The 26,001-nt window shown below is 43.8% G+C and overlaps 1 protein-coding gene across 5 annotated transcripts; it reads right to left on the bottom strand.

The window, feature by feature from the left end:
- Positions 1–596: 596 nt before the first annotated feature.
- immt (inner membrane protein, mitochondrial (mitofilin)) lies at positions 597–25,648 on the bottom strand. Of its 5 annotated transcripts, none has more exons than XM_036551068.1 (15): positions 25,448–25,648; positions 22,744–22,817; positions 21,552–21,741; positions 21,178–21,328; positions 16,941–17,075; positions 14,600–14,716; positions 13,944–14,080; positions 10,665–10,768; positions 8,766–8,901; positions 8,169–8,298; positions 6,442–6,456; positions 3,523–3,746; positions 2,701–2,832; positions 2,241–2,370; positions 597–1,782 (listed from the first exon to the last, which is right to left on the bottom strand). In XM_036551068.1, exons 1-15 carry the CDS (start codon positions 25,487–25,489, stop codon positions 1,175–1,177), a joined length of 2,325 nt encoding a protein of 774 aa, XP_036406961.1. In that variant the 5' UTR covers positions 25,490–25,648; the 3' UTR covers positions 597–1,174. The 5 variants fall into 5 exon arrangements, with proteins under 5 accessions (XP_036406961.1, XP_036406962.1, XP_036406963.1 ...); XM_036551069.1 differs by having other exon boundaries at positions 3,523–3,743; XM_036551070.1 differs by lacking the exon at positions 6,442–6,456.
- Between the last annotated feature and the right edge of the window lie 353 nt (positions 25,649–26,001).

Raw genomic sequence — 26,001 nt, 5'->3', positions numbered from 1 at the left:
AGCTTTCAAAAAAGCTCAACATAAACCATAAACAACTACTACAGTGGTGAAGTTTGTACAGAACCTTTAGGACCTCTGACACAATGCATCGGTCCATGCTCACAGATAAGAAAACTTGACTTGGTTATACTAGACCTGAAAGTGGCTCTTGAAAAGAGGATGCATTAAGTTCACTAACATGTTTCAGGATCCAACTCATTTTCTTGGGGTTCACTTTCTGTGGGGAAACTAGGTTGAAACTCCAATTCAATAAAAAAGAATCATCAATGACTAAGGTAACTAAGGATTTCTCAGAAAACAGCCCTAATGGTACTTGGGGGGGAAAAAAAGGCCCCTCCGCAGTATGTCAGTTGTTTCAGGGCCTAAGGGAACATGTGATCTATACTTTCTACATCAGTCTGTTCACATGCAACATGCAGTAAAATGGAACATGTTTTGTTTTTTTACCATGTTCAATCAGCAGTGATCAGTAACTGTCTGCTGTGTGGATGGGCTTTGGGGGTTGACAGTATCATCGCCCTACTTTTGCTAAGTAACAGTATTTATGTAAGCGAGTTTAAGGAAAAAAAAAAGAGGCAACTGACATTAAATCTGGTTAATATTTTCCATGATTTATTGATATGCAGCAGTGCGGGGAGGGGTAATGAATCAACAGCAGGTCAAACTGAATAATTAACATTTAACAAACCCTGGAAAATAAGCGACCAGGGGAACTGAACACATCCATCTGAACAAAGCACTCCAAAATTCTGTGTCAAAATGAACACAGTGAACTTCAGACAGTGAAGGGGTTAGGGGCAATGGCTTTCTAAGTGAGGGAGATGACTGAATGACGTACCGGGAGCCCTCATGTCCACTAAACACACACACTTCCACTCAGTGCAGGGTGCTTGCTAGCAGCATGGAGGCTTGTCTTCCCTGTACGTGAGGTACTGTATATGTGAACATTATATTACAACTTGAAATGCTCCCTCCTGCGGAGTGGGCGGGGCTTGCAGCCGGAGGGACATCGTTCCGAGAACACATCTCTACTGGCACCATACTACATTCCATTTTTTTCTTTTACATATTTATTTTACCACACTCAGAATTTAAACCCAAAAGGACATGAATCTGCTGTTTATGAAGATGAGGGTTCTCCCATTGGAATGGGACTCCACGGGACGGGGGGGGTCTAGGGGGCATGCGTGGTGCCCAGGCCGACCGCGTTGGCATAAGCCGACAGGAGGCTGACTGCCTGCCGCGTCTCCAGTGTAAGCCGTGCCTCCTTCAGCCAGTCCTGCACCACCCTCCGCGACTCACCGCGCAGCTGGTTGACAAACTTGGCAGCCAGCTCCAGGTCGCCGTGCTCCAGGCAGTAGGTGGCGTAAGAGAGCAGTTTGAAAGTGTCGAGGTTGTTGGGGGACAGCTTGGTGGGCGGCGGCTCCTGCTCTGGTTCAAACAGCAACACAGCCTGCAGGTAGGACAAGAAATACTGGTACAGGCTGTTGCGCGTCTCGTCGATCATGGCGACGCGGCGTGCCAGCCGGCGGATGGCAGAGAAGCGGGCTCGGAGTGAGGCCTCGCTGTACACACCACGCCGCAGCGACTCCTCAGGCAGCGCCACAGCCAGCGCCTGGGCAAACTCGTTGTCGGCACAGCTCTCCCGCACGGCGCGCACCGCCGTCTCCAGCGGCTCAGTGGGGGCGTCGGCGCCCGCTGTCCGCAGAGTGTAGTTGAGTGCCTCCACCGTGAGCCACAGCTGGTGGGCCTTCCGCGCCTCCTCCTCAGCCACTATGTGACCTGGGAAAGAGCCAGGCCATCACCCACTGCTCTACACACAGCAGAACACACACACACACACACACACACACACACACACACACACACACACATACATACACATGCACATGCACATACGTATACAACAAACCATCCACCCTCCTACTCAAACTGTATATACTCAGATCCCCATCCACCAACCCACCCATCAACCCACCCACACACACAAACAAATAAACAAACACAAACATACACCCACAAACACACACAGTGGACAAACTCCATAAGTCCCAAGGGATTTCTCATTCAGCTGTGCCTCCAATGCAGCCCATTGTTTTTGGAAGACTGCTTTACACAGATTGCCACACCTGCAGTCTGTGGTGTCCACCGGAGATCCGTCCTCAAGTTTCATGTCTTTGCTCTAACCTGCATGCTCTGTAAAGCAGCGACACGGCTGGCCCATCAGTAGAGTCACTTACTGTCAATGGCCTCCTCCATGCCTTTCAGCCGGGCGTAGGCAGCATTCATGTCCAGGGTGAAACCATCCAGCTGCTCCTGGGCCAGCCGCCTGAAATCCGTCTCCTGTTCCATCAGCTTGTTGGTCAGAGTCTGTGAAGAAAAAGAGCCCAGATCACTTTGGTCAGAACCGTCCACACCTGGTTACACCTGGCCAAAACAAAGAAGTGATGCCTCTGCAGTGTATGCCAGGTTTCGTCTAGGTGTAGGAAAGGCTAGTCTAAACACACTGATCAGGGGCAGGTTTAGGACTAGACTGGTCAAAGGGGTAGATTTGGCAAAAGACTCATCAAAGGGGTAGATTTAGGACGAGACTGGTCAAAAGGGCAGGTTTAGGACAGGACTGTCAATGGGGTAGATTTAGGACTGGACTGGTCAAAAGGGCAGGTTTAGGACTGGACTGGTCTAAGGAACAGCACTTGCCTCCTGAGCCTCTGCACGCAGCTCCTGCTCCTGCACCTTTAGGACGTCTCGCAGGTGGTCTGTGTGAGCTGCTGCCTGTCTGCGTAGCTGAGTCCTCATCTCTGCTTCCATCACCTCCCGCACCTCCTCCACCTGCACACACACACACACACACACAACTCATTATCACACCTCCTTCCATCCTCTAGAAAACAATGCTGATTTGACTGTTTTTAACGTCTTCATGTCCTGACAGGCCAGAGGTAGGAAAGAAAAGGCTCTATTACTACAGAGCTACATGCACTTATGGGCCTGCAAGCTCATCTATGCCTGGCCGAGCGTAGAGGGCCAGCAGTGCACTGCTAGCAGAGCCCAGACACAGTGCATACTCACAGAGGGCTGATAGAGACCGGAAGGAGTACAACAGAAAGAGGAGAGAAAGCACAGTTTAAGGAGGCTACACCCTACTACCACACTCTACTAGCACGCCCTACCCCACACCATACTACCACAACAAATACCACACCCTACCACACACTCCACTAGCACACCATACCTCCCACCAAATACCACACCCTACTACCACACTCTATCCCAAATTTCAAAACCTCACCAATTCCCACACCCTACTACCACACCCTACCCCACACTCCACTATCACACCAAACCCCACACCCTACTACCACACCCTACCCCATACTCCACTATCACACCAAAACCCACACCCTACTACCACACTACACAGTGACAACCTATCCCACAATCCCCTACCACACCCTACATCACAACACCCCCTCTAAGCGCTCAGGGGCCCCCTTTACACAACAGTGTCATTCCACCCACCTTCCTCTGCTGCTCTAGGCGCATCTCCTCGCGGCTGTGCTCTAGCGCCGTGGTGACAGCCGCCTCCAGCACCTTCTTGTCCTCCTGCTTCTGCTGCTCGAGCGCGGCCTCAATGTGGATCTGCTCCCGGACCCGCTGCTCTGCCAACTCCCGGTTCAGCTGGTCGATGCGACGGTGTGCGTGCGCGATCAGCGAGTTCAGGTCATCAGCGGTCAGCCTACCTGCTGGAGCACATGCAACAGGTCATTTCTTAGCACGCCAAACGCCACCATGGGAGAGTGGCTTCCCGATGCCCTTAATGGGTGGAGTGTCTATATTTACTCTCAATCATATGAACTAGCAAAATGCTGGGATTGGTTCAAAGGTATGTCATTCGTAACATAGCTGCACCCACTTTGGGATTCATGAAGCAATATCTTCCCACTGCCAATAAGGCAGTGTTAACTCACTGATCGCTGATAGGAACACAGGGAATACTACAGTCAGAGCGTTCTGCAGAAGAAGTGTATGTTACGGAGGCCAAAGTTTATGTACATGTGCTACTGGGGGTGAACATGTGATGCATTCAGCAGCCTGTCAGCTTCAGCATCAGAAACTGGCCTTCAGTCTACCTTCATAAGTCCCTCATAAAGCTGCCATCAGTGCGTGAGCAGGGTGCCACTACACTGAACAGCAGACAAAAGCACATACTCCATGACAGCTGACACATAGCAATATATCTCATACGTTCATGTGCTAAATCGCTGTGTCATGAAGCAGTGCAGCAGTTTATGACTGCCTTCTAAAAGCAGAAATGCCACACTCACAAAGGTGTATTGTATGCTTTATGAAGGCCTTACGAATTTATAGTATGACATTATGATCACCTGCAGAGATGAAGCAGTTAATGCTGAGATGAATGCAGAGATCCCAAGTGCAGATTAATACTCAGATTACTCGCATTCTCGAACAACACACACAGAGAACACGCCTGCATGCAGTAATTATTAACCTCAATGCAGTCTGTACTTTGCATTATACTGAACTCATATCTACCTGCTCTGCAAATCACTACAGATAAGGCTGTCTACTAATACTACTACTAATAATAATACTGCTACTACAGATAACAATTATAAAAATAATAACAACAATTTCTAGCCAATCTAGCCCAGTAGAGTTAGTAGAGTAGAAGTAGTAGAGAGTAGTGTTAGTAGAGAACAGGATCTCTGTTGCTATGTAGTTGATCGGGACATTTAAATGCTCAGTGATGTCGCTTTCACATTCGGTCCGTTTTGCTGGTCCGAACTCTTGCGATTATTCCCCCCTGCCCCCACTGGTCTTCGTTCACATGACATTTTTTGTTTGCGAACCCTGGTCCATTTATGTCATCAACACGTTAGGAACGTGCAGCTTTTATTTGCCAATGTTGCTAGGCAACGACGCAAAAAGGGGAGCAAAATGGAAACCCACACTAGTTTTCTTATTCATCTTTTTGTTAATATGGTGTCAGCACCAAAACAACCGTGTTCAGCATTTTCACTATGCCATAAATGCATCCCGCTGTCTGACAGTGATACAAGCTGCTCGAATAAGGGTTTTTGCAGAGACAGGCGGCAATGAGAAAAGAATGTGCAGCTTTTCTTGCAGAGCATACACGCATACTCTCAAGGTGAGCGAACAGTGTGGCTACCTGCAATTACTTCCCGAATAGTTTTTAGATGCGACAAGCAAATAACAAATGACACGTCATCAGTAGCGTTTACTTCCTGGTTTTAGATCGGATAGCTTTCACACCAAATGCGAACCACACTGGAGTTCAAGTGAACCGTACCCCAGACCCCTGTTTTCTGGAGGACTCCGGTATGGTCCCTGGTGCACACCCGAGTTCGGAAAACAGCGTTCACATCAGCAAAACGAACCGAACTAACGTCTCAAGCGAACTCGTGTCCGCACCAAAAGCTCTAATGTGAAAGCACCCTCAGATCATGGATATGGATACAAAAAGCACATACAAAAAATGCATGCTTGAGTTTCCCCAAACAGTCCTGGAGCATCACTCAGTTTGCTGTTTCCTGTTCCTGTCAACATCTGAGGTACTGCTAATCAGTTGAGCCAGTTCTCTTGACAGCTCTCCTTGCAACTCAAAGAACAGGTGTTCACATGCAAACACTTCCAGCAGGCCACATGATGGAGCTGAACTGATAAGAGCCCAGATCTAAACAAACTGTCCACCCCCATGTCTGCTACTGTAAATGCCTCTGTGGCCGTGAGAGTGCTGTAAGCCCTATCTGTTACAGAGGCACCAGGTCTGAACTACAGACAGCCATTATCAGTAAGGTTCAGCCATGTCTGTGCATATGGGAGATCACAGCATGCTCATCCAAGCTGTCTGTAACACTGCATTGCTAACAAACACCTCACCAGCAGACCCTGTAAGCCTACAGAAAGGCACAGCCCATCCCTACAGAAACTGCCGTTAAGGGCAACCTGGGGTATTTACTGGCCTCATTTTAAACTCCTATCTACCACACTTTCACAGATTTTTGAAAAACAGAGTGGTTGTAGTAATGTTAAAATTAAATCCAAGAAAGGTGTTAGCTGGCAACACCAATCACACTCCTGAGTTTGGGGCTCTTGCAAGGCTGAAAGATAAATGCTTTGTCCATTCACTTTCCCCAGGTTTCCCTACTCCAGTGAATAATCTACTGTGCCCTTCAAACGCATGACCTGAATTTATCTCCAGGAGGCAAATGGCATCAAACGTGACATGTGCTTCCTTGTGGGCAGCGTGATGCGTTTGGCACCTGTGTGTGTGATCGCATCCAACTAGGAGAGGAGCAGTGCTTTGTGGGAAATACAAAAAGCAAAGCGCCCCTGGTGACACATTACAGATGATTCGGCCAGTGGAAACGAGAGAAGGCCACAGTGGGCACTCACCTATGTCAGACACCTCTGGAACAGAAGGGAAGTACAAGAGGTTAATGTAGGTCCACCACAGCAAGTCTAGTGTTATCCACATGACAGGCCAGCAAGAGAGAATAATCATTCTTGGATGCCAGGCCCCATCATGGAGCTCAATTCCATGTCAATTCAGTCAGTTCAGGGAGTGAAAAGAATTTCAGTTAATGAACTGTACATTGGCCATCATCTTCTGTTAAGGTATATCAATTAACGAACTAAACCTCAATAAATGTCCTTAACTGACAAAACTGAAATGGAACTGTCCTCAATGCTGCACAGAGCAGAGTCCTTCTCTTTGCCTCACTTTGCTGAAAAGAAGTCACTGCCCTAGGAAATCCCTAGGTTTCCTCAACAGATTATAACCGTTACCCTTTCTTCATGGACAAAGACTCAGAAATGAAAGAACATTCCCCCCAGCCACACTTCCTGTCCTGAAATTGCAGAATGCAGAAGGTGTACCAAACTTAGACAGAGGACAGAGTCCGCACTTAAACAGCACGGTGTAACCTTAAAAATGCCTACGACTTGAAAAATGAAAAATTGCCCATTAACTGCTGGCTTGAATGTAGCAAAACATTCTAGTCTTTTGGTTCATTTTGCTCACCTGGTTCCTTTTGGTTCAATATCTATTATCATAACATCCAAAAAGCTTAATTTCTTTTCATAACTTCTTTTCAACATTATTTTTTTATTTCAAGATTTACATTTATTTTACAAATAATTTATTATTTGTAAAATAAATTTATTTTTTTAATTTAAATTTAATTTATAAATTAATTTATAAATTACATTTATTTTACAAATAATTTTATAAAATAATAATCAGGCCAAAATAGCACGACAGCACGCCCGGTATCACACGATGCCTGTTCGTGTGAAGTTAAACTGGGCGGAGAAACCCTTGGCGATTCTATGCATGGAATGCAGTGTGGCTCTGATAAAATGGTTTTATCAAGGACAGTGTCAGTGTAAGGGCATTGTTGGCAGGGTGCACAAATAGCCTGCTGTGCAGTGCCCAATGCAAATAAACCAACAGATGGCATTCCCATCCAAGGAGGCTAAGAATGTTGCCACAGCGCAACACTGCCTCTAAAAACAGTGCCATGCTCACATGCACACTGCTCCTCAGGAAAACTTCCATCTAATGCTTAAAGCACAGACACCGCTGATGGAATGAGCTGGTGTAGCTTCTCATCTACACATCTGTTCTGTACAAAGCACAGATGAGCAGTCACCAGCATCGAATGCACAAACCACAATGTGACGTTGTTCCTTAGATTTAAATAGCCTTGTGCCTGCAGTCTTTCATATGTCAATCCACAATGTGTATTCCTGCACCAATGCATATCCTCAGGCTTTTCACTACCCTAAGGCTTTTACTGATCACTGAATAATCTGGATGGACTCATGCTGTTTTGCTCACAGCCCATCCTAATGGTATTCAGATCAGTGGGTCCATGCACATTTCGCCTTCAGGTGGCACATTTCAAATGTAAAATCTTCACTTTGTTTCTGGAACCGATGATTTGAAACATAATACAAAACAAGATTTTTACTTATAGTATATCAAGAGTTTCAAATGTAGGGAACAACTTAACTTTACAGCATTAGCCCTTCAAGGGGCAATTTCGTTCTCTTAGCGGAGAATCCATAGGAGTGTGCGGTCTATACGAGGGAGCGCACTGAGCACATCACACACTTACTGAGGCCCTTCCAGCCAGACTGGATCTCGGGGGTGATGCTATCCAACTCCTTCTGGAACTGTGCCTTAGCCTCATTCACCAGCTGGCTGTACTGAGATAGGATCTTCGCCTCGCTCTGGGCCGTCTGCAGCTGGAATGGAATCGCCAACATTTCAGGCTTGAGTAACTGACCCACATCCCCCAACCTCCAACCTCAGCATCACAAAAAAACCCCAAACCTTTACCTCTCCTCCTGCTCCACAACCACTGACTATCTACATGCACCCCAATACTTATGGTTAATAGAAAGGAATGCAATGGAAGCTCCTACTCCTTTCTATCATCCTCCCCCCAGCTTTGGGAATGGGGGGTGGCGTCATCCTAAATGCGGTCTATTACCACTTCCATTCAACTTAACGTTTTAGTGCTGTATTAATTCACAGTTATGCAACACAAAAGTGCTTGTGCTCTACAGCCCCACCATTTTACATTTAGTCATTTAGCAGATATTCTTTTCCAGAGTGACTACCATTTCTAACTAGCATTTGTATACGTAATATATGAGAAGACCAACCCCTCCATGTGACCATGCCCTTGATTGATCATGTTCATGTTTACCTTGTGTACTATGTTGTCCAGGTCCACCAGCATTTTGTGCAGGTTCTCCTCAGCAGCCAAGATCTGCGGACGGGCCGAGGAGATATTAGTCTTCTTGGCATCATCTATGGCTCCTCTCAGCTTCTCCAGCTCATTCCTGAAGGACCACAAAGACATAGGCTCTAGAACACTGCCACTGTCAAAGGCACAGGCTCCAGGACACTGCCACCACCAAAGGCACAGGCTCCAGGACACTGCCACAGTCAAAGGCACAGGCTCTAGTACACTGCCACAGTCAAAGGCACAAGCTCTAGTACACTGCCACAGGCTCCAGGACACTGCCACAGATACAGGCTCTACACATTGCCATAGATAAAGGAACAGACTATAGAACACTGACTGTGGCAATGCTCTAGAGCCTGTGTCAAACATACAGGGTGTAGAAGGATGCCACAGTTAAAAAAAGGACACTGCCAGACAATGGTAGAGGCTCTAGAACACTGGCACAGACAAACATGCTACTTTCATAGATTATTAACATGTTAAAAAAAATATTAAGCTCAGTCAATTCCACACTGAAAATTCCTCTCTGCCATTTTGAAAACTATAAGTGCTCTGATTTTCTGACTCATTGTAAACATTCCTGAAGGGACATGGTCTGAAACAGAACATCCATATTCATCTTAGCAATGCAGACATAAACTGAAAATTCTGTTAGAATCTAGAACCTCCTAGGGTATGGAGGGAATGCAGGAGTTGAATCTCTGCTCACAAGTATATGTCTGTGCTGCTGCTCTCAGGAAAAATAATAAGGACAAATTTTATATGCTTGCTTGACAATTTGGCCTTACTTCAATAACAACACACTACAATGTTGTATTTTTTGTTATGGACACAACATTCTAGCTCATTTCAGTTCAACAATAAAAGGAAAAAAGAAACAATCCTTCCATATATTTGTACATCAAAGAGGTCAAACCACTAAGCTGGAGGACTGAAGTTTGTCTCACTTCATTGAAAGTAGGGCTGGGCGATATGGACCAAAAATCATATCTCGGTATTTTTAGGCTGAACGGCGATACACAATACATATCTCCATATTTTCTACGACATGAGATGTCACAAGCACTTCTCATTTTTTTCATTTATTTTTAATTTGTTTTTCAGTTGAATTATATTTAAAGTTCAAGAAAATCCACTGTTAACCCTTTCGCACGTAACTTATTTTTATGCTATGTAGCGTGCACGTTATGTCACGTTATGTATGGTTTCGTTATGTTTTCATTAGCATTATTAAGCTTCTCATAGTTTTCCATTAGCATTTGCTATATTTTTTAATGTTAAATCGCTGTTTCCTCAAAGCTAAAATTAGCTAGAATTTTTCCAATCTAGTGTTCTAATCACACCAGGTTTAGCATACGTGGTTTTTTTTTTTTTTTTGTAAGTTCAATAAATGCATGATGTTTCCAAAGTGAATGAGTAATCGTGTTCTCAATATTGACCAAGATAATTGTGATTATGATTTTTACCATAATCGAGCAGCCCTACCAGGGCGAGTGGGGCCGGGTTTGCGCACAGACGCAGAGGGAGAGTGGGGGGCGGGGTTGCGCGGAGAGTGTGAGAGAGGAGAGATGCGAACACTGGCACGGCTTTACGGGGGAAACGGGTTATGTAACCCGTGTATGTATGTAATCAAACTATATCAATATAAACGGTGTTGTCTCATCCTATATATCCTAAAAACTTAAATGTAAATACTCCCCTAAGGCTCCTTTTGCTGAGACTAAACAAATGAATAACATCTATGAGATGGGACTAGCCTTGTTGCCCTTCTCAGTGTTAACTAAAGCAAGGCAGTGTGCTTCAGGTCGGTGACAGTGCAGACTGCCTGAAGTGCCCAAAGCCCTGTCAAACTCTGACCTGGCAACATGCAGAGTGTCTGCTGCCTCATCCACCATCTGGCTGCGCTCCTTCAAGGCATCTTCGAGGACACGCCACTGCGCCGACTTCTGTTCCGTAGAGGCCTGCCCAATCAAAACGCAGCACAAATGCATTTCAGGAGACCAAACTCCAGATCCAGGCAAAACGTAAAGTTTAATTCTTTATTTTTCCTTCCTTTCATCAAGCAACCAACTCCAGCAACCATACTGTGCAGGTAACTGAAAAGGGCTTGCTTCATTTTGCTGAGATTCAGACTAAAGAGCAGCATGCAGTGCAGCTGAATGTGATCTGGGCCATGGAGAAGAAACAGATGGCCATTCCTAGGTCACTCACTCAACACAACAAATCAAAGCAAACTAAAGAGTATTTAGTGTGATTGCTTTGCAAACACACTATTGAAGCAATAGCGTGTTTGCAAAGCAATCACACTGTTGTTATCGAATCGCTTTATTCTTCTTTTTTCTTTTTCACTCATTCTCCCACAGTTTTCAAGATGTCGACCCCAAACCAACTGTAACCAGTCCAGTCTGACCCCGATCGGGTTGCTTGTATAAAGCTAAGCCGTGCCCTCACTCATTCTCCGGTTTTTGTCGTTTTTTTCATCCCTTTTTTCCCCATAGACTCCCATTCACTTTCAAAATCACCCCCCTCACACTTGATGGCCTTCCCACTCAGTCACTTTTCACCCCATAGCCACCATACCTCACATGTTGCCTCGGGACAAATCACCCAACACCCATCCAAGACTGTCTTGACCCGCACTCGTCTTTTTGTCGATCACTCATTCCTCCATCCTCCCATTCACCTCAGTTCATTTTTCAAAGTCTTATCGCTCGGTCACCTTTCGGCCTACGGTCATAGCACGTCACATGCTACCTAGGGCTACCCCCGACCAAAGATTTTCCTAGTCGACCAGTTAGTTCAAGCCATTAGTCGTCTAGTCGTTGCACGTTTATGAAAGGCCTATATATTTTTTGGGGCATCAGAAAATGGTTTGAGTTCCAAGGCTGAGGAAGAATATTATAAGTAACATCGTTAACACTGTACCACATTACAGAGAAATACAAAATTGTAATAATGAGCCTTTAAAACATAAATTTTACAAGCGCACACACGAAGCGAGCCGTCTGTTAATGACAATGCTAACGGCAAAAGCAGTTATGATTCTGAATGTGTTGGAACAACCAGCAAGGAGACTGAACATTTTGTTAATTTATTTCAACACACTATAACATAATACAACTTATGAACTTGAGACACCAACACAATAACTTATAAAACAAATGATAGATAAAAAACAGAACATGAAGTTAAACATGCAGTAAGCGAGGTAATCTAGCTTCCCCAGTCCCTACGAACACCTAATAGCGCATATGACGATATATTTATTTAGCTGCATATAGCCTTAATTTTGAAATTCGTTAATGTTAATTAGGCCATTACTTATTTAGCATAACAGAATAACCCTTTCGCGATTAGAACATTAGATTGGAAAAATTCTAGCTAATTTTAGCTTTGAGGAAACAGTGATTTAACGTTAAAAATATAGCAAATGCTAACTGAAAACTACGAGAAGCTTAATAACGCTAATGAAAATATAACGCACCATGTAACGTAACAGTGCACTACACTGCATAAAAATAAGTTATGTGCAAAAGGGATAATAACGTTGGGCTACTTAGGGGAGAGCCAGGACGAAAGTAACACTTTTCAGATAAACGTCATTTGAAGATAACGTTACAGACAGAAACTAATTTTCGTTGTGATCAACAACTCACATGTGTGTTCTATCAATACCAGGTGCTATTTTGTACAAATGCCGAACAATTTTGGTATAATAATATATAAAGTTAATAATATATATAGTTGTTATTGTAGAGGGAGGAAAGAAACAGCTGTTACAATCGTCCTGACAATGACTCCTGACAGTTAAACCTGACTTGCTTCTAAACTGAGAAACTCTGATATGGCAAACTTCAGGATGTGTTAAAGTACGAATTAATCTGTCAAATGATCATGACTATGACACATGAAAGAATAGACACAACTCGTCATTCAAAAAAAAATTACAGCTTGAGTGAATTTACTTTCCTTGATCGAAAACAGCTTCTCGGGTATAACTCTGCGAAAGTATGATGGTTCCACATTGTTTTTCGGGTTTCTGGTAAGTGTTGCACGCTGTACATGCTCACGCAGTCAGGCATATCAGACTTGTATGGGCTCGGAGAAAATAGCCATGTTACTTTTGTCCCGTTTTACTTTCCTCCCGGCTCGCCCCTACATGCTTCAGATGATAAGTCATGTTTGAGGTCGACAAATGATAGGCGAATCTTTGCATGATTTCCTGCCCGACATAGTCTAATAAGTTTTAACGACAAGGCGCAGCTCCTGAATGGAGTTTGAGGAATTTTTTTGCGACTAACCGACCAATGAAAACTTGGTCGACTAAGACTCTTCTCATCGACTAACGTTTGGTCGACTATTAGGGGGCAGCCCTACTGCTGGCCCAGGTCATGCCACCCAACACTCATTGAAACCCATACTGACCCGCACTCGTCTTTTACTCATTTATTCATCCCTCCATCCTCCCATTCACTTCAGTTCATTTTTACCGCTAGATCACCATTTGACCTGATATGCTGCTTTGGGTCATGTGACCCAACATTCACCAAAGGTAGGTGTGCCCCTAGCAACCATATCGTTAACCCTAGCAATCGCCTAGCAACCACTTAGCAACACCCTGGCAACCAGCCAACAACGCCCAAGTGACCACCTCATATACCTTAATAACCATCTAGCAATGCCCTAGCTACCACCTAGCAACACCATAGCAACCACCTTAAATACCTTAGCAACCACCTAGCAACCACTTAGCCACATCCTAGAGATTGTCTCATATACGTTAGCACGTTTTCTCTGCCGGGTCACAATCACACTCTGCATTTTCTTCAGGAAATGTACTTTTCTAGTTACAAGTGTGTTTCAATTGGCAAAACTCAGCTCCACCCCTTTCTATTATCTGAGGACTACCACATGCAGAATAAATTTTGCAGATTACCAAGACAATATTTATACATTTCTGTCTGAGTGGTCTAGAAATCTTCCAACAAATTGACATTCCTTGTGTGTTTTTTGAGGTTTTCCATTCTGATTAAAACAAGGGCATTTCTGAGAGACTGAAAGCAGAATGCAACCTTAGACAAGCACACAGTAAATTGCATGGTGTGATGTTCACTGTGACGCTGTGGCCCCCATCACCTCGGCATCATCCATGGCCTCCTTTAGTCTCTGCGCATGCACAGTGATGGCCTTGATAGCGGCATCCTGGGCTGCCATGGCCTGCAGGGTCACTTTAGCCGAGCTGCCGAGGGCCTCCTCGAGAGAGGCTGACAGGGCTGCACACAGAGACACCTTCATCATTACCATCATTTTCACCATCATGGCTGTTATTTCCATTGTTCATCTGTATCACTCATCTTCATTCTCATCATCATAATATTACTATTATCTACGTGTAACTTGTAATCATAAATATAACAATTACTCATCACTCTCATTATCATTTGTTTTATTCTTGATTTAACTATTACTAACACCCTCATGGCTGCTTATGAAAAACAACTGTTAACCTCTGGCATAAAATCTGACTGTGTATATAATCACATGGAAGTTTGTTTGAAAACCTCATGCTGCAAAACTGTTCAGACTGACCTGTAAATCACCTGAAATGTCTTTCCATTCACTCAGTCCACTGTATTAGCAATCCATATACTATAAAATTCAGAGACCCTGGACAGAAATTAGATCTGCACGATGCCTGGGGGGAGGTGTGTGTGTGTGTGTGCATGCGCGTACATGCGCATGTGCATGGGGTACATCATCTGGACTGAGCTGGGAGCGCCAGAGACACCTACAGGCCAGGAGGTCCTCTTCAGCCTTGTCCTGTTCAGCGAGGCGGGCAGCTACTTCCTCTGGGGGGCGCTCTTTCAGTTCAGTGTGTGACTCATGAGCACACTCATTACATTCTCCTCCTATAGGACACATACCACGACATTTATACACCAATACATTCAACTTAAAACGACCATCAACAGACACTTACACCAACATACAGTTAGGTCGATAAGTATTTGAACAGTGACAATTGTCATGATTTTGGGATTGTATGCCACCACAATGGATTTTAAATGAAGCGATCAAGATGTGATTGAAGTGCAGACTTTCAGCTTTAATTCAAGGGGTTTAACAAAAATATCGTATAAACCGTTAAAAATTACAGCAATTTTTATACATAGTCCCCCCCATTTTCAGGGGCTGAAAAGTAATTGGACAAACTAACATAATCATACATAAAATGATCGTTCTTAATACTTTGTTGAAAATTCTTTGCACTGAATGACTGCCTGAAGTCTGGACTCCACGGACATCACCAAATTCTGGGTTTCCTGCCTAGTGATGCTTTGCCAGGCCTTTACAGCAGCTGTCTTAAGTTGCTGCTTGTTTGTGGGTCTTTCTGCCTTCAGTTTTGTCTTCAGCAAGTGAAATGCATGCTCAATTGGGTTGAGGTCAGGTGACTGACTCAACCATTGAAGAATGTTCTACTTCTTTGCCTTGAAAAGCTCTTTGGTTACTTTCACAGTATGTTTTGGGTCACTGTCCATCTGTACTGTGAAGCACCGTCCTATCAGTTTTGCAGCATTTGGCTGAATCTGAGCAGATAGTATAGCCCTATACACTTCAGAATTTGTCCTGCTGCTTCCGTCAGCACTCATATCACCAATAAAGTGACCTAGTTGCACTGGCAGCCATGCATGCCCACACCATAACACTGCCTCCACCTTGTTTCACAGATGGTGGTATGTTTTGGGTCATGAGCTGTTCCTTCCCTTCTCCATACTCTTCTCTTCCCATCATTTTGGTACAGGTTGATCTTAGTTTCATCTGTCCAAAGAATATTGTTCCAGAACTGGGCAGGTTTTTTTAATTTGTTTTCCGGCAAAGACTAATCTTGCCTCCCTATTCTTGAGGCTTACCAGTGGTTTGTACCTTGTAGTAAACCCTCTGTATTTACTTTCATGAGGTCTTCTCTTGATTGTAGACTTTGACAATGATACGCCTACCTCCTGGAGAGTGTTCTTTACTTGGCTAGATGTTGTGAAGGGATTTTTCTTCACCAAGGAAAGAATTTTGTGATCATCCACCACAGTTGTCTTCCGTGGTTGTCCAGGCCTTTTGGTCTTTGAGCTCACCAGTGTGTTCCTTCTTTTTAAGAATTGGTGACTTTGCCACTCCTAATGTTTCTGCTCTCTCTCTGATGGTTGCGTTTTGTTTTTTCAGCCTAATGATGGCCTGCTTTACTTGCATTGACAGTGTGTTCACAGCAGCAGCTTCCAAATGCAAATTCCACATTTGGAATCAACTCCAGACCTTTTAACTGCTAAATTTTGTTAACGAAATAACGAACAGCCCATACCTGGCCATGAAACAGCTTCTCAGTCAATTGTCCAATTACTTTTCAGCCCCTGAAATTGGGGGGGGGGGGGGGGGGGGGGGGGGGGGGTTTGTATAAATATTGCTATAATTCTTTATGGTTTGTATGATATTTTTGTTAAACCCCTTGAATTAAAGCTGAAAGTCTGCAATTCAATCGCATCTTGATTGCTTCATTTCAAATCCATTGTGGTGGCATACAGAGCCAAAATCATGAAAATTGTGTCAATGTCCAAATACTTATGGCCCTAACTGTATTTACACAGCAATACACTCACACACACAGACACAAATACATTCACACAATAAACACTTCACACACACATAAGAAACCCATGCACTCAAACAATACTGACACACATTGACTCACAAAAAAAATAATTTACATTCTGAACACTACCGTCCAAACAGGCAGATAGACAGACATACACAGGTCATGCTGTGAGGCCCTCAGTAACACATGTGCAAGGGGGTTAATGTGGGTTAGCAGATGGCATAAAAATGAGTGAATGGTGCTTTTATGTTAGAAATTGAGTGACAAACCCCTCCCCTGAACACAAGCAACGTACAAATGTAAAGACAGCAAGGACACACCCACGAATAAGCTTTCATGCGCACAATGGAAAGAGAAGACAGAGGCATGCTGGGTAAATGAGGAGGAAGGGGCTGGCGGGCACCCGGATCGAGCCCTCTCGTTAGTGACATGGCAGGCGGGCAGGCAGGCATGAGCACCGGCTCACACAGGGTGGACCCGTCCCCTCTGACCTGCCACAGCCTCCGGGGCAACCTGGGGTGAGGCCTCTGGCTGGGGCTCTGCCTCCGGCTCATGGATGACAGGAGCAGGCACAGAAGGCACCTCGCTGATGGCAGAAATGATGTGCGCTGCCTCTGCTGAGGCCTCTGGAACATATTGAGGGGGAGTGCAAGGGGTGAACTTTCCGTTCAATGCTAACTCAGAGTGCAAACATCCCTCCCGTGGACATTCACAATCTGATATTTGAGCATTCTACGACTGCCAAGACCCATATACAGAACCCACCAGAACCCTACTTTCTGTTCAACTCCCAATGCATATACAGCACATCTTGACCACCTTGCATGCAATTTTATTATTGTCAGTATGCTAGAAAAGAAGGTGTGACTACAGCAAGGACACAGAAATTGGGAAAACTACTGCCTCCCTATTCAAAAAAATTTAGAATATACTTTCTGGTTCCAACTTGCTTTCAACTGAGTGATATGCAGGTCTGGTTCCCATTATATCAGCAACAACTTAACCCCACTCATTTTGTTATGTTATGTTATTTTGTTAAAGCTCAAATGAAATTAAAGCATTACATTACATTATTGTCATTTAGCAGTTGCTCTTCTCCAGAGTGACTTACATTCATACAGACTTAAAGCAGTATGACTGCATGACAAAACCTTGGTAACTTCATAACTTCAAAGCTTGAAAATTACACTCCACATCTTTCATATTTGGCATTAAAGTTGTGCAATTATGTGACCAACTGTCAGTGGGTTGAAGCCTTAATATAATTTACTACAGATATACTGTAGAAAGGGGAAGTCAAATGGTTTCTCATGTGCATTTAAAAGCATGACTCCAATTAGAAACACTAAGCTTTGAAGAAACCACAGCATAGATAGCATTATGTGCTTACCTACCAAGTAACATGCTACAGAGTCTAGAGATTCTAAGTAAATTCCAGTTATAATTGTCAAATGTTACTTGCATGAAGAATACAAAGTTGGTGGATCCTCTCATTAGTGCCTTTTCATCACCTAGCAGTAATAAAAATATATTGACATTACCCTGAGGAAGCCTCTACCTCACTAAAACAGTGAGTGTGAGAGGGATGCTCTCAATTCTAGGGCTGTTTGTCCGCAACTCAAAACCATCAGTGAACCACCAGGTTCCAAAGGTGCTGTTGACACAGACATCACTTCACCAGTCACACCAGCAGATGGTGCCACAGATCAGTCGCTCTGGACTGATGCTGGCACAGCAGAAACAGTAAACCGCAAACTAAGGGTGTACTCACACTAGGCGATCCGTACCGTGCCCGAGCACGTTTGACCCCCAAAGTCCAGTTCTTTTGACAAGTGTGATCGCTCCGTACCGTGCCCGGGCCCGCTTGAAGAGGTGGGCTTGGGGCACGCTTCAGTTGGACTCGGGCACGGTATGCATCAGTGTGATCGCTAAACTTGCCCGAGCATGAAACTTGAAAATGATGCCAATGATGCGACTGTCCCATTTAACAAATATATCCATTATAGCAACAGTTAGCTGGATATCTGTTAGTTACACGCCCAGTCATAATAATTCCTTTAAACCATCATTTGATTAGCTAGCTGACTTCCTTAAATACAACAAGCTGGCTGCCACCAAAATTCAATTGGTTAGTTCTGTAGATCTATATCTAAAAATAACTCTGTGGATCCCCACATTAGCTTAATTTCTAGCAAGTGAAATAAAACTAACCACACTTTATGTGGCGATGTAAGCATTGCTGTTGTCAGGGGCTTAGTCAGAGTATCACAAATGAAGCAGCCAACCTGTTTAAGTAGCTAGTCTTCAACAATCATTCAGATACAGTCCCCTCCACAATTTTTGGCATCCCTGGTAAAGATGAGTAAAAAGGGCTATAAGAAATTCACCTTTTGGTGAATTAGCTTAGTCTCACACTGAAAAAATGAGAAAAATACAACCTTTAAGTAAATTTATTCAGAGAAAAAAAAAATTACCTCATCAAGAAATAATAAAACCACATGTGCCAACAATTATTGGCACCCCTGCATTTAATACTTTGTACAACCTCCCTTGCCAATAAAAACAGCACTGAGTCTTCTATAACATCTTATAAGGTTGGGGAATGCAGAGCAGGGAATTTGAGACCATTCCTCCTAACAGAATTTCTCCAGATCGTCCAGGGTCCTAGGTCCTCTGTTGTGCACTTGACTCTTTAGTCACCCCACAGGTTTTCTATGGGTTTAGGTCAGGGGACTGAGATGGCCCATGGCAGAAGCTTGATTTTGTGTTCAGTAAACCATTTTTGTGTTGATCTGGACATATGTTTTGGATCATTGTCCTGCTGGAAGATCCAACAATGACCCATTTCTAGTTTCTTGGCAGAGGCAGCCAGATTTTGATTTAAAAATGTCCTGGTACTTCATGGAGTCCATGATGCCATGTACCCTAATGAGGTTCCCAGGGCCTTTGGAGGAAAAACAGCACCACAAAATCACCCTCCACCATACTTAACAGTGGGGATGAGGTTCTTTTCGGTATAGCCATCCTTCTTTTTACGCCAAACCCACCTTGAGTGTTTGTTGCCAAAAAGCTCAGTTTTCGTTTCATCTGACGATAGAACACGGTTCCGGTCAAAGTCCCAGTAGCGTTTAGCAAACTCCAGGTGCTTACGTTTGTGGTGAAATGACAGGAAAGACTTTTTTCTGCCATGCCTTCCAAATAATGTTGGCATGGAGGTGGCAGGTCTAATGGTAGTTTTTGAGACTTGGTGACCCCAAGATGCTATTTTTTTCTGTAACTGTCCAACAGTGTTCCTTGGGGATTTTTTGCCTCAATCCTCCTCACTGTGTGTGATGGCAAAATAAACTTGGGTCCTCGTCCAGGCAAGTATGTCACAGTTCCAGTTGATTGGAACTTTTTAATTATTGCCCTAACAATAGATATGGGCATTTGCAGGCGAACAGCTGTTTCTTTATAGCCATTCCCTAACTTATGAAGGTCAACACACTTTTCCCTTATATGATTTGTGTGTTCTCTTGTCTTATCCCTTGTTGAAGAATGACTAAGGGAATTTGGCCTCTGTGTCACCTCATATTTATACCCCAGTAGAACAGGAAGTCATGGATTACTGCTTGAAAGTTCCAAAACACTCTGATCAACTTAAAGTAAAATATAAATGGAAAAAATGCTTCAGTTACATTTTGTTTATAAGAATTTCTACGGGTGCCATTAATTGTGGCACACGTGATTTTGTTAAAAATAATTATTTCTTGATGAGGTTTTACTTTTTTCTCTGAATAAATTTACTTCAATTAAAGGTTGTATTTTTCTAATTTTTCCAGTGTGAGACTAAGCTAATTCACCAAGAGGTGAATTTCTTATAACCCTTTTTACTCATCTTTAACAGGGGTGCCAATAATTGTGGAGGGGACTGTAGGTAGCCTGTTAGCTAACTAGCTATGTTTGTCGAATCTATTGCTAGATAGCTAACGTTAGCCCCCCAGCCAGTTAGCATCGATTATGCAACGCAGCGATTTTCAGTTAATCGTGCCGCATGTATTGTAAGAAGTGTAAGAAGTGTAATGTAAGAAGATTTTTATGGAGGCAGCTGATGTTGAGGGAGGAATTTGGAGCTTTACTCGCCGACTACAATTCACGTTCATCAATAAGGTGAGAACCAGACCCGTTATCAACCCAAATATTCTCGAATGAATTGAAAAGTGTACTAAGCAGTAATAGAAGATTGTTGATGACAGTAGCACACACACAAGTAGTAGCCCTAACTGGTTAACATTAGCTAACATTATTGTGATTAGGCTACTGTAATCTGACACAAAATATTGGTCTGTCCCTTAGCATAATGATAATCATCTGCCTCCATAAAAATCTTCTTATACATGCAGAACGATTAACTGAAAATCGCTGCATTGCATAATCGATAAATCTATAAGGCATGTGAGAGGGCCGTGTGTCACCGCACCCAAAAAGTCTCCAAATAAGCCATAAAGTAAGTACAATCATGAACTCCACTGTGCTGTGCGAGAGCGCTTTTCTTCAACACAAAAAGTTTGCATCGTAATGACGTAAGCATGCTCAGGCCCAGAATGTTAAGCGCAATGTGAGCACAGGCCAGCGGGGGAGTGGGGAGGGGGGACAATCGTGCTCGGGCACGGTACAAGGTAACCGGGCCGAGTGTGAGTATGCCCTAAGTTGTACACCTGAGAGGTGCAGCGGCAGTGACACACTCACCCTCAATGTTTTGGGGCAGGGATGGAGGGGGTTCCACAGCAGCCGGCGGCTCCACGGCCTTCTCCTCCTTTGCTTTGCCTTTCAATTTAGGCTGCTTGGACTCCTTCGAGACCTCAACCATGGACGAGATCTGCAAAGGTTCACTCTTCACCTTCAACAGACAAAGCCCAAGAATGACGTCCACAGTAAGCAAAGCAGCGACATTTTCAACCAGTGTTTCAAAGTGGAGCAAAGTGTTTCTATAGTGATCAGCAGCTACACAGATAAAGACCATCTATATCACTGCGGCCATGTGATCATTACTCTGATGTCCCACAGCTACAGAATTACATGGTCAGTGCCAATATTCTTTTGGCCCAAAGAGCTCCCCTTACCGCTTTTTTTGGCAATGGCACTGGGGGGGTGGGGGGGCCAAGGGTCATTTCAAACACCTGGTCAGAGTAAGGTACAGACTTCTCTACATTGGCTCTGAACTTGGGGTCCCATTTGGCATACAGGATGGTGCCTCCAAGACCGCCACCCACAAACAGCAGACTAGCTCCCACGATTTTGCCTGCAGTGGCCCTGAAAACACATTGAACACCATCAGCTGACAGAAATGGCTTTTCAACTTACACATTTTTAAACTTACCTATCAACCATCATGAGTGAAAACTAACTCAGATTCTGTTCTTAGAAATAATTTCAAGAAACACATCACTGCTACACTGTTAACATTACCCTTAAACTATGATGTAGACTACATACGATATGACAAATACTAGAATATTGTTATAGAAAATATTAAGAATTGCATTCCATGTAAACACAGCTTATAAGTTAAATTTGAAATGCAACAATATGACATAAATTTAATAGACACTGGGGAACAGCTGCTGTTGGGGGGAAGATGTTTTTGAAGAAAACTTATGTGAAATTAAGTGAACTGGGGCCAACACATGGGGCCTGAATATTAGAAAAGGAATAAGCAGAGTCAACGCAGACATGTAGCTTGTAGAACAGTGTCCAAAAGTTCATATTCACTTTACCCCTGTCAGAGCCTTCTCCATTTCAATATTTACACTGTATGCTAGCCCACTGACACAGTAAAACTGTACTAATAATGAACAGCATTTATATAGTGCCCTTCATGCATCTCAAAGCATTTTACTTTTGGGACTATAGTTTTTTTTAGTGGTTAACATAAACCACCAAAGTGTTGCCTCCATCTAGGTGATATGAGGCAGCTATTTTGCACCACAACCCTCAGGACACATCCTCTGAAGAGAAGCTGAAAAGAGGGCAGGTTTTGTTCATGCAGTATAACTGGGGGATGACTAAAGTGGTAGAGATAGAGTAGGGTAGGGACAGAGAAAGATTGGGAATTTGGCTAGGACTACTGGGCACCCTTCCACTTTCAGTGACCATAAAGCCAGTCTGATCTGTCCCCTCCCCCAGGTGGGAATGTGACCCCTTGACCTTTCCCCACAGGGGTCACCAGCTGTGCCTTGGCTGGGGAGGGCTTGGGTGTCACAACCTTTTTCTGGGTCCCCCTCCCTCACCCCTCCCTCCTACGGTGGTACATACCCTGAGTCTCCTGCCGAGGTGTAGTGGCGGCGGGGCTGCAGGGGACGGAGCGACATGTTTCCGCACAGGCACTTCTGCAGGAGAGACACACACAGTCCATGCCTTCAAAAGATGCCCACATCCTCTCATTCCAGGATGGTATCCAGTAACTGCTCAATCACCTTATGCATGATACAATGCTCTTCTTTATCTTTCCCAAAGAATATTTCTCTGTTGTTGCAGACAAATTTTCTAAATATTTAAATGAAAATGATCCCCCTTGTTGAAATGGGGTAAAGTACAGTAAAGAATACAGAGACACCAGACAGGAGTACACAATGAAAGTAATTAGCGTGTAGCTCCTGCTCTGCTGTTGTCTTTATGGACTGCTGGAAGAAGTCATCTCCTCTGTCTCCTACTGTCCTCTGGGGAGACATGGCAACAAGGAGCTCCAACAAGGAGCACTTCCTTCACTGTTTGAATATTTGACTACTTGATTACTGCAGACTAGTACAGTCATGCATGAAATTACCATCACTGTATGACCCCATGAACCCCTGATTCAGCTGACTGAATGATACCTTTCCCTATTAATAATACTGAAAATATTATATTTGACATCATCAACCCACAGCTGCTCTCTCCAGCAGCCACATTCTTAATGCTGCAGGAGCATCAGCTTCTACACATTTACTAAACAGTTGCGTATAGTGTGTGTGTGTGTGTGTGTGTGTGTGTATGGTGTTTTGATAACAGCACCTCAAGCCTGCACACTGATTACTTTATGATGGCGGGAGTTTGGGTATTTACATCAAGCTGATACTGACTTCAGCGTTGCTAAGATTTCCATTTTCAGACGACTGTCATTCAACAATGGTCAGCACAATGGCCACACACATATAAAACAAAAACTGGGCGACAAGCAGCTGCCATTCTGCTTTAATGGGGCTGAAAAGGGACAGTAACATTTGGTACAATGATCAAAATTATTTGGCTGAGACACCAAGACGGTCACCCCTCGTCTTACTGTAATGGATGCTATACAGCTGTTTGCCATGCCTTCGAAGCTTACAATACACAACAGCTACTGCTTAAACTGTAGGTGACAAGCAGAAAAAAAGAAAAAAGCAGTAATGTTGGAGGACAAATCCAACCAGAATGTAGCTAACTATTAATGTTATAACTATAGTAGGGCTGCCCCCTAATAATCGATCAAACGTTAGTCGATGAGAAAATTCTTAGTCGACCAAGTTTTCATTGGTCGGTTAGTCACAGGAAAAAAAACCCCTCAAACTCCATTCTGAACTGCGCCTTGTCGTTAAAAACTTATTAGACTATGTCGGGCAGGAAATCATCCAAACTGTGGGATCATTTCGAGCGTGTAGAGGACGACCCCAAGAAGGTGACATGCAAACTCTGCATGCAAAGATTTGCCTATCATTCGTCGACCTCAAACATGACTTATCATCTGAAACATGTATGGGAGAGCCGGGACGAAAGCAACACCGCGATTTTCCATGTCAGAGTTTCTCAGTTTAGAAGCAAGTCAGGTTTAACTGTCAGGAGTCATTGTCGGGACGATTGTAACAGCTGTTTCTTTCCACCCTCTACAATAACAACTACACTTATTATACCGAAGTCGTTCCACGTTTGTACAAAACAGCACCTGGTATTGACAGAACACACACTGTTGTTGAACACAATTAAAATTAGTTTCTGTCTGTAACGTTATCTTTTCAAATGACGTTTATCTGAAAAGTGTTACTTTCGTCCCAGGTCTCCCCTAAGTAGCCTAACATTATTATCCCTTTCGCACATAACTTTTTATGCAATGTAGCACGCTGTTACCTTACATGGTTCGTTATGTTTACATTAGCGTTACCTGTACCTGTTGCCTCAACTTAAAGTATTTGGCAGACTAACTAGCGCTACAGCTATCAAGTTGAGTGGCTAGCTAAGTAGCCAGCTACCTGCCAGAAAACCCCAGAAAGTAACAGCTGTTTGCTACAGACGTTGCTAACAAAGACTAGCTAGCTAGGAACTTTTACAGGCAAGGTCATGTCCTCATAGGTTAATAAAATATACAGTAAACTGCTGTTCTGTCCAAATCTGATCTCGCTTGAGATGCGGTAATAATCAACGACTCTACATTGACTTTCTTTGTGCAAAGGGGCATCTCATCCATTCACAAGGTAAACTTATTCAGGTTTACTAGCCAACAACACTAGCTAGCTAACGTTAGCCAAGCAAGCTAGGCTACTTGAAATTCGTCATTGTTAGCCACTCCGTGTAGAGCGTTAAACCTTGTACCACTATCATTTCCAAGGCAGGCACATTATCTAAATCCTGCCTTCTGGCACGCTAAAGGCACTGATTGGTTAGAAATACATGTCAGTCTGTAAACCGCTTAGGGTTACTCGCATACCAGTAATGCCAATCAAAAGCAGAGCATGGTATGCCTCTTCCAGCGCAAAAACTACGTGTTTCCTGTAGATGTACGCACACGGCATAAAACATATATTTTGTCTATCTAACTAATTTCCAACTAGCTACTACAGACGCAATAATATTATTCAACGCCGTACAAAAATGCACATTACTAACTACGCAAAGGGGGTGTACAAAGTTATGAAGTATTCCTCTGTCTAGTTGTTCTGCAGGCCTAGAAAGCTGGGTCGGTGAATGACAGTCACTAACCTACTCCTGATTATAGAAGTGCCCTTACCTGAGCTGCTGCAGTCGCCGCTTTCCTACATACACGCAGCATTTTGTGAACAAACCCTTGGAATCTTCGTTATCTATGATAAAATAGTGTCTTCGCTCAGAAAAACATTATAGAAGTGATCAACCTCAAAGGCAGGTTTTCCCAGACCACTGTCTCCTCAATCCCCTTTTTGCCCTGTGACAGAGAGAAAGCATGGTACGCATGCGCTATAAGGCACGCCCAGATAAAAAAGAACGTCACGCGTCTAGAACAGGTCTGAACAGAAGCAGGATTAGCCTGTTTAATACGAACCACAATTTCACTGTGTGCAAAATATAAAAGTTTCAGGATCAGCGCTTGTGGGAATAATTTATCAACACTTAGGAAACCACACAGATGATTTCCGTCCAAGAAAAACGTGTTTCCCGATTGTTCCACAGCTTTTGACCATATGGAACAGTGAACACGATATACAACCACTTCAACAAAAGCCAGGCTAATGTCCAGTTGAAACGCATTTCATTATCAATACAACTGTTGTCATGGATTACATTTATGTGCTGGTATAATAATAA

This window comes from Megalops cyprinoides, chromosome 18 (assembly GCF_013368585.1).
Source record: "Megalops cyprinoides isolate fMegCyp1 chromosome 18, fMegCyp1.pri, whole genome shotgun sequence".
Lineage (NCBI taxonomy): Eukaryota > Metazoa > Chordata > Actinopteri > Elopiformes > Megalopidae > Megalops > Megalops cyprinoides.
The sequence above is the reverse complement of the archived record's forward strand: the minus strand, read 5'-3'. Positions and strand labels throughout refer to the sequence as shown.